We start from the raw sequence: 10291 nt of genomic DNA on the forward strand, positions 1-10291 counted from the left end.
GTTATTAATTATATTCCAGTTATTTGATAATATAAAATGCATATATTGAATAGATAAATGATTAACCAGACTTTTTCTTTTTATGAAGATGTTTAATTATTTAGGCTACAAACTATACTGCATTCATTCATGTGACAAATATTTACTGAACACTTGTGTTGGGCACTGTGCTCAGAACTGGAATACAATAGAGATTACGGCAGACATGGTTTTCCTGTCCTTCTGAAGCTTACAGTCTAGTGGATGAAAGAAAAGTAGTAAATGAAATAACTACCATTTCCCAATGGCACCAAAATAGAAAGGAACAGAAAGGGAGCTTATTGGGTGAATCACATTGCTATTGGTAGCACCTAGAAACTGACAGCAATATAAAAAGCAGAGGCATCTTTAAAAAGCAGTGAAGGCTAGTCTGAGTGCCAGCTGCTTACAACATCGTCAAAGCACCACATAATAATAGAGATGCTGATTCATTAAGAACAGATATGTTCAGTATTAAAATAAAACCACCCAGAAGAATTTTCATCCTGATCAAAAGACATGTAATTTGTAATATCTATACTGGCTGCCTATGTAGATGAAGTTGCCCAAAACAGGCCTTTTGTAAGTGACATGCCATTTCTATTTACAAATTTTTCGTCATAAAAGGCATTTTTTCTAAAAAATGTTTTCTTCTAATTTTTTCTAATAATTTTAATGACATCTTAAAATGCTCTATTTTTCAAACACACTAAATTATTAGGCTCAGGCAACACACTGCATTTTTAGAAAAACAATCTGTCAGTGAGTGCGGTGGCTCACGCCTGTAATCCTAGCACTTTGGGAGGCCGAAGCTGGTGAATCATCTGAGGTCAGGAGTTCAAGATCAGCCTGGCCAATATGGTGAAACCCCATCTCTACTAAAAATACAAAAATTAGCTGGGCATGATGGCGGGCACCTGTAATCCCAGCTACTCGGGAGGCTGAGGCAGAAGAATTGCTTGAACCCCAGGCGGCGGAGGTTGCAGTGAGCTGAGATCGCGCCATTGCCCTCCAAACTGGGAAACAGAGTGAGATTCCGCCTCCAAGAAAAAGAAAAACAATGTCTTCTCTAGTCCCGTATGATGTCCCAATAACACCAAATGACTCATCGTTCGCCATGCAAAGACACTGTTTCTTATCCCATTCCTTTGATCATTCCATCCCCAGCATACTTTTCCTTACCCTTCACGTGAGACTAACTCCCACTCACCTGTTAAGATTCAGCCTCAGATGACGCTGTCTCCTGAAGCTGTTCTTATTTCCTTTTAGTTTTCCTAGGTAAAGCTAGGTTACGTCCCCCCTTATCTATGTTTCCATAGCATCCTTGGCATATCTTTATTATGGTTCTGTTTGAAATGTTTTATAATCATCTGTTTTGTGGATGTATCTGACATTAGACTGAGCTTCTTGAGGGCAAGAACAGTATCTTATTTTTATAATCCCAGCAACTAGCACAGTAACTGGCCTATAACAAAACCTTAGTAAATATCTGTCAATGTAATGGAAGGGCTGCTCTGGTTCTAGCTCCTCATGAAAACAAAAACCAGTATAATGGCATTAGCTTTCCTACAAAAATGAAGGCATTATATGATATGTCAGTTTACAGAATGTCAGAACTACCTCATGGCTTCACTGGCTAAGTCTACCCTTTTAGCAAAGTAAAAACTAGCTTTAATAAATATTGTATTATAATTTTACAGTAGTCACAAAAAATTTGCCATCCTCTATAAACTGTGCAAAATTTTCTTAGATTACATTTCAATCTAATAAACTTTAAATTCTTTTAAATTCAGTAAGTTTCTTGAGCCAGATAAATGACTAATAGCTACTTACTCACATTTTGAATTTTAAGATATCTGTTCTACATCTCACTGGACAAAACTTAAGTATTTATTAGGTAGGAGTTCTATGTCAGTAATTAGAGAGAAGGGAAAAATAGTGGTAAGTATAAGACACAGACCATCAAACTTGAAAAACAACCTAGGGCAACAGATTTGTGAAACAACTCCAGTCTTAAAAAGCTTCTTCATTGACTTCATACATTTTCAAGTAAGTAACCATGTAGAAACTTTTTGTAGAATGAAAATTGGTACAGAAATACAGTGTTGCTATTATGGTGTGAGAGAGAAGATGGCAATAAAGGTGTTTTCAAACATTAGTAAAATTTTAGATGCATTTAGAAAAATTATTCCTAGATGTTTTCCAGAATTTCTCTAGCCATTTACTGGGACTAATTCTGTTCTACAAAATTTTTTAAAAACTGTCAAAATCTGGAAAAAGGAAGTTAATAATCATTACCAAAGGAAGATAAAAAATATTTCTATGTAATGCATTAACACTGAAAAATAATCTAGTCTTTCACTTCGATAAATTTTTGAAACACGACCTTTTATTGGAAAAAATATTTGTGAAAGTGCAAAATTCAATTTGAAAGCTTGCGAACAAATGGGATAATAAAGCTAAGTAAACTTTTTAAAAAAAGTAACAAATGAAGCTAAAAGAAAAGAGTGAAGCTTCAAGAGAAATAAGCTCTTTATCCTCCTACCTTAAAAAAAAAAAAAACCCAGCAGTTTTGATGTAAACGATATCAACGAAAGATGAAAGGGTTAATAATTTAAAAATTTCCTCTTCCATCTTTGGGAAATACTGTGGATATAAGGAGATAAAAATGGATATCAGCTATTTTAAAAATGATTTCAAACAATTTTTTTTTTTTTTTAAGACGGAGTTTTGCTCTTTTTGCCCAGGCTGGAGTGCAATGGTGCACTCTCGGCTCACTGCAACCTCTGCCTCCTGTGTTCAAGTGATTCTCCTGCCTCAGCCTCCCAAGCAGCTGGGATTACAGGCATGCACCATGCCCGGCTAATTCTGTATTTTTAGTACAGACAGTGTTTCACTATATTGGTCAGGCTGGTCTTGAACTCCTGACCTCAAATGATCCACCCGCCTCGGCCTCCCAAAGTGCTGGGGTTACAGGCGTGAGCCACTGTGCCCGGCCTCAAAAATCTTTAATAAAGAACTTGCTATAATACAGGGAAAAGGATAATTCTGCTACATTGGAGAAAGGTTTCTTCTCCTGAGACAAGATGGACCAATAGTCTCTCAATCCGCAAAAACAATGAAAAACAAACAACGATGTGTCAATACTTAGCATTAAAGAAGAGTAATTTTTCTACTTTAAAAAGTTTCATTAATTTTTCTGTCTATTAAAAGACAAATTCTATAAGGATTCAATGATTGAATATGGGGGAAAGGAAATTTAAATTAGAACTATCAAACGTTAGCTCTCTACAAACAGAGATAAAATATTAAAAAGAACAGATGAGGTATTTGTATATTGGCTCAATCATAATAAGTGATTAAGAAGTAATACATGTTAGTACCTTTACTGCTGTAAACCACTGGATTAGTCCTTTGTATGATACCATGTAGGATTTAGATGTTTAAATACATAGGGATAGAAAGGTGGAGGACAGGACAAAGTTATACAAACCATTTTTGAAGATCCAACCTACTTGTAATTATCGTCTTCCACAAATTTTTGTAGTTCTTCTATATACTGAACGGAGTTGAGATATTTTTGGACATGAGGCAACATGGGAATATCTAGGCAAAAGGTGATAAATAATTATCTGATAAAATACATCTTAACCAGAACTTTAAAAATTAAGCTGAAAATAACTTAAAGGTAAATTAAGGCCACATGGCAGCAAAATTTAAATTAACTCTAGAAGGACATTACTGAGATAAACTTTAATGTGAATCTGAAGGTAATTTAGAAAATTACAGTTGTATATTGTTTGTATAGATTGTTGTATTTTTTTAATAGCTCCAATGATAAAGTCCCATATATTTGAGAAATTTCACAGAAAAAGATCAAGAACTATTCTAAACTAAACAGAAGACGTGAAGGCAGTTACTTTTCTTTTAAAGAAACCTGGTTCCCATTTATAAATGTGGTTTATCTCCTCCCCTTATAAGTTTCAAGCAAGATTAATTTAACATCACAACTTGATGCTATGTTTAAAATACTGAGAAAAGGACAAAATAAGGAATTATTTGATTTAACTTTCAGTAAGATTCTATCTCCACACTGATAGTTTTAGGAAGTTTTTGAGGTTTTCTAGAAAGTATAGATGCATGAAGCAAAAGTTAGCTTTAAGATAAATTCACTTGAAGTAATCATATAATGTAAAACTCAGTTTTTTAACCCATAAAAATTATGTATTAACAGCCTAACTTTATTTCCTATCAAACTGGAAGTATTTAAACATTTAAAAAATGCCTTTTCTCATCATTTGGGCTTATGTAGCTGTTTCTATATTTGTCATTCCATAAAATACATGTTGGACAAAAACTGGCTATTTACTCGATAGTCTGACTCAAGAAAGTTGGTCAATTGTCACGAGGCTCAAGAGTCTCAGCTACACTTCCCTAATTGAAAACTGTAAGAACGATTTACATAATAGATCAGGGAGATCAAATGAGATAATAGAAAATGACTAGAAAATGACTTTGTAAACTATAAAGGGCCAAATAGCTGTGCTATAAAGGGCCAAATAGCTGTGAGGTAGTAATATTAAATACTTAGTGCCTTTGTGCTGTGAGAAAGTTGCTGCAAAATAGCAGAAAAGCAAAATATAAAAATAAAAATTTTAAATATTAAATACTTAAATTCCTTAAAAGCAAGATCTTAAACAGGATGCTACATAGTAAATGGCAAAATAAAACAAGCATTATTTTCCTTTACATTAGAATGGAAATAATTGATGTCCCCTGCTGTGTGAAAAGTGATCATCAGTGTGTGTAAATAAATCACTGGATTACAGCAATCTTAATGGCTTGGCATTATCCCCTAGAAACTTACCATATTCACAAGACTGCTGTAAATCAGAAATTATTCGAAGGATATTATTCATTAAATTTGATCTTTGCTCATTTTCTAGAATGCTGCCAGTTGATGGGTATGCTGAATCGATGTATGTCAAATCTGACAAATAGATACCTGAAATAAAATTAGATAAACAAACGTTTTCTTAGTTGTAGGTTGGGAGACTATGACAAAGAAAAGGGGGGAAGGGGTTGTTTATAGATATATTCCACTGTACGCTACATTTAAAATATATTGCTATTAATACACTGAAGCCTGGGTAACATATGGTTACTGGGGCCTAGCTTTCCATACAGTTGGGGTCAGACATATACCAATTTTTTGTAATAATATGCTATTTTGTAAATGTCTTCTTGTGATTTCATTTTCAAGTATAATTTGAGGCTAGAGTTAGAAACTCCAGCACATATGGGAATTAATGGAAAGGAGCTGAGTTCTTCAATTGGCTCTGCCTCTGACTACTTTCATAATGGAGAGTTATTTTAAACTGAGAACCTCAGACTTAAAACCTATGCAAGTATCCATTTTCCAAGGTGTGTTACAACTTGAAGATATTAATTTAGCCAGCAGCCCAGCCACTGACTGACATAGGGAAATTATTTAATATTTGTTTTTACTCTCTTGCCTTGAGTTGATAGCTATCATTTGAGTCTTAACTACTTTGAAAATTATCTCAATCTGGTAGAAATGTTTTACATTTTAAAGATCAACAAATAAATTTCTGAAATGGTTCATGTGACTACAAATTGAAGTTAACTATTTCTTACCCTCCATGCTTTTTGTACCAACAAAAATAACACATCCTCTAAAATTTGGTTGTACTAGTCCTTAACATGAAAGGTCACTTATTTAAGATTATTTCTGGAGAGTTCACAATGCACATGTGAAATGTATTAGACAGCTATAGCTGGAGAGAAAAGAAAAACATACCTTCCTACTTTTACCCCATTACTTCATGTTCATGTACTCTCAGGGTAAATGCAACCAAAATGACATACCCACTGCCTTCTAAATAAACCCTGTTTTTACTCAGCTTTTTCTTATACCTTAAATGTTTTCTGGACTTATCTCTGCCTATCCAAATCTTATATTTTGCTTATCTAATTCGGTGTCAATATTCTCTAGTTTTCTCACAGATTCCAAGAAAGGAATTCAGACACTGTCTAGTCTAATCCTCTCCTTTTATAGATGAAGAACCTGAAATACATAGATAGTAAAGGGACCTGTCTAATGCCATGCAACCTGTTAGTGACAGCTGGATCGCAGACGTTTCACTTATAGCCCAATTTAAAAAAAAATTACTTATATTCTATTAAAAAATCATACATTATGTGTGCTTACTATTCACTTAATGACTTTCATGACTTCAAAATCTCATTACTTATTTTTTTTTACATTTATATCTTATCTATTCAAGACTGCAAACTCATTTAAGGCAGTTGCTCTATCTTGCACTCCAAGAGAAAGAAAATCTTGTGCAATGTTTTGACAATAGGTGCTTAACATAAAAGGTTGGCATGGCAATCTTTTTACTCATCCTAGTATCATTCATTTTCCACTCAGTAAATCTTTACAGTATTCTTTGAGCCACCTATCATACTTTTTTTTTCTTTAGATAACCTCAACTTTATTTCCCTATGACTCCAAATGAATCTGAGGTTCCAAATGAAGCTGCGGTTCTTCCCACTTTCCCCAATCTTGGAGGAAGAATCATCTCTCTCTTCTTCCGAAATCTCAACTGTAATTTTGAATGCAATCGTTGCTGCCTCCTTCCAGACAACCACTGTTGCCTCTACTATCATTCACCCCTACTGGCTCCTTCCCCAGAGCCAGTATACATATTTTTTTTAAAACCATTTTTTTTTTCAAGAAAGAGTCTTGCTCTGTCACAGGCTGGAATGCAGTGGTGCGATCTCGGCTCACTGCCACCTCCGCCTTCTGGGTTCAAGTGATTCTTGTGCCTCAGCCACCCGAATAGCTGAGATGACAGGCATGCGCAACCACGCCTGGGTAGTTCTTGCATTTTTAGTAGAGATGGGGTTTCACCATGTTGGCCAGGCTGGTCTCGAACTCCTGGTCTCAAGTGATCCACCCGCCTCAGCCTCCCAAAGTGCTAGCATTACAGGCATGAGCCACTGCACCTGGCCCAATATACATGTTTAAATCTCCCCTACTTATAAAACAAAATCTAAGCAACTCTTCCTTCAAATCTGATCCCACGCCTCAAGATAACATCCTTGTCCTCCCTTCAACAAACACCTTGGAAGAGAAACATAGAATAGTACACTTCTTTTATTCTTCGTTCTATTTTTAATGTAATATTTGATACACATGTGTCAGGAAAATTGTGAAAAACTTTGAGATGGGAAAAAAGATTACTGGGTATCCTGTCTCCAGTGCACCCATTTGGTCCTTCTGAGCTATTTTACAACTCTGCACAGCTGTTGAAAACTGGTAATACAAATTATTGTCCATAAACATGCCAAAGAATTATGTCCAGTGGGATCTAATCAGTGTTGACCAATTTTGCAACTATTTGTAAATTTACTTCAGCGTTCCTGATTGCATATATGTGTGTTACTTTGAATTCTCCCTTGACACACTTTTGATTCCCTTATAAATTTAATAATTTAAATGAAAATTCTGACACATATTCATTTCATATTTGTGTGAGAATCGTGATTTCACAAAAATTATTGCTGGGAACGGTGGCTCATGCCTGTAATCTCAGCACTTCGGGAGGCTGAGGCGGGCAGACTGCTTAGGAGTTTGAGACCAGTCTGGGCAACATGGTGAGACTCCTGCCCTAAGAAAAAATTATCAACACATGTGACACTTGTTGTTATCAAACAATATAATAAACATTTGTGAAAGACCAGTCAACTTATGACTACAACATCCCTAAGGAGAGCTAAAAGATTCCTCAAGGAAATGGCACAGGGATGTTGGCATATGTACATCAATAACAGCAATAAAAGATATAAAAAAGTAGCACAGAAAAGTTTAAACAGGAGTTTCATAAGAATTCTGTGCAAAAAAATGTCATTCCTTGCTGATGGGATCAGAGAAAGCTTCAAGGAAGAAGTGGGATTTGAGCGGGGTACTAATGTGCCAGTTCTTGCCATTCTTCCATCTTATTAAACTCAGATGACAACTCGCCTGTAGTCACTCGCTATACTGTGCTGTCCAATATGATAACCACTTGCCACATGTGACTACTGTTTCGTGGGTCTATTCTGAATTGAGGTGTATTTGAATATAAAACAGACAAGATTTTGAAGAGTTAACATGAAAAATTAATGTAAAATATCTATTAACGTTTTTATTGGTTACATGTTAATATTTTAATATGTTGGGGTAAACTACTTTAAAAAAGAACTACGACATCATCAATACTGTTGCATCTATCTGTATGTTCCTTCTCTACTTCATCTCCTTGCTTCCTGTCCAGAAGTAACCATTACCTTGAACTTTAAGATCATTCCCTTATTTTTTCCCCGACATTTGTCTGTATTCCTACTTTTGCCTGTTTTTGAGCTTTAAAAATCATATTTTATTGTATGTGTGGATTAAATAATAGTATTTGTAATGTTAGAAAAGTGTCTAGTATGGGAGGCTGAGGCAGGAGAATGGCGAGAACCCAGGAGGCGGAGCTTGTAGTGAGCCGAGATCGTACCACTGCACTCCCGCTTGGGTGACAGAGCAAGACTCCGTCTCAAAAAAATAGTGTCTAGTACATACCAAGTGATTTATAAGCATTTATTAAATAAAATTTAAAAATATGGTCTTCTGTGGTTGCTTCGTCTATTTTGTTTCTAAGACTTGTCCACGCTGTTAAATGCTGCTGTAATTCCTTATAATGAGAACAAGCTAATGTGTGACAATTGTAACTCATCCATTTTATTTGATAGACTTTTGAGTTACTCCCATCCCACCCCCAACCATGTTGCTATAGACATTATTATACACATCTCCCAGTACACATGTACAAAATTTCTTCAGGATATACAAACATGCCTAGGAGCAAAACTGCCAAGTGCTAAAGTATATTAATATTCAACTTTACAAGATGGTGTCACATTATTTTTCAAAGCTGTATCAATTCATACTCCCACTCATGGTATATAAGCTTCTGTTGATCCACATTTGTGCTAACAATTGGTATTATCCATCTCAATTTTGCCAATCTTCTGAGTATAAAATGGTATCTCTCTGTGTCTTAATTTTTATTTCCTTGATTAGTAATAAGGTTAAACGTATATATTTCTATGTAATAAATGTTTCTGTCCATTTTTTCTTTTGGGTTGTCTTTTTCTTATGGATTTCTAATTTCTTAATGTATTGTGGACACTAATTTGTCAGTTAAATTTTATCTAGTCACCCTTCAACACACTAAATAATCTGAAATCTGTATGTATCACTTATTTTGGCAATGGCATTAATAACTTTCTCATTCTAAGTCTTAAAACATCTCTCTTGGTCTCCCCTCCCTATGTAATGTCTCTGCAGTATTGTAACCATTCTCGTCTAGTTCTCAGGTTTTCCCTACCTTGAACTTTCCTATCTTCCCCCTAAGCCCCCACCATTCTTCTTTTTCCTCATGTTTCTTGGAAGCTGGTTTCCTGGAAATTGGTATCATGGTCTGTCATTAATCTTCCTTTACATTCTACATGTACTTTCTCTAGTATCTTAGTTCCATAGCTTTAGCTACTACCTAATTGCTGGTGACTTTCAAATCTCTCCATATAACTGAGCTCCTGACTTTCATTTTCAATTTAACATATCTAACCATAATCTGTCCCTAAATACCTGTCACTCCAATTTCCTACCCTGGCTAGTGATATTACTAAGTGCTCAAGTTAGAAAGCTCCAAACTGCTGAAATTTAAAAGCTCAGAAAGAATTTATTATCTCTTATTTTTCCCAGATTTAAGCCATTAGTGACTACAACATAATTACTGAATGCTCAAGAAACGATACATAATACAAATCAGAGGCCAGAAGCTGGCAGCACATCTGTCCCAATGTTTTTTAAAATCAGGAAGTATTACAGGAAAAATCTAAACGGCTCTTTTTTCCTGAATAATGGGAAGATCTGGCAACACTGTCTCATAATCCTTCATGGCCACAAGCACAGCTGAGAAGGTGCAGGCAGATCCCTTTAAATTAACCAAAAGGATGCCAACTTGCCATAAACTTCATTTCCCTCCAGTATCTTACTACTGATTTACTTCACTGATTTATATTACCTGCTCCATTCTTCTTGTGAGCATTTGCCTTTCTAGGCCCTTGTGTTTGCAACCTCTGGTATACCTACATATGGCATAGGAATTCAAAGAAATGATTCTGTGAAAGAGGTAGAAAATAAGCTCAGACTTTAAAT

At 35.2% G+C, this 10291-nt stretch overlaps 1 protein-coding gene across 9 annotated transcripts in view; it reads right to left on the bottom strand.

Annotated features, from left to right (window-relative positions):
* The window catches only part of RALGPS2 (Ral GEF with PH domain and SH3 binding motif 2), a 186791-nt gene that overhangs the window by 39293 nt on the left and 137207 nt on the right, over window positions 1–10291 (bottom strand). For all 9 annotated transcript variants that reach the window (XM_001155326.8, XM_009439001.5, XM_001155266.8 and 6 more), the window contains 2 exons: window positions 4886–5023; window positions 3534–3624 (listed from right to left, as the gene is read on the bottom strand). In XM_001155326.8, coding sequence (XP_001155326.1) covers window positions 3534–3624; window positions 4886–5023 — 229 coding nt within the window. The remainder of the gene's footprint in view (window positions 1–3533; window positions 3625–4885; window positions 5024–10291) is intronic.

This window comes from Pan troglodytes, chromosome 1 (assembly GCF_028858775.2).
Source record: "Pan troglodytes isolate AG18354 chromosome 1, NHGRI_mPanTro3-v2.0_pri, whole genome shotgun sequence".
Taxonomy (NCBI): Eukaryota; Metazoa; Chordata; class Mammalia; order Primates; family Hominidae; genus Pan; species Pan troglodytes.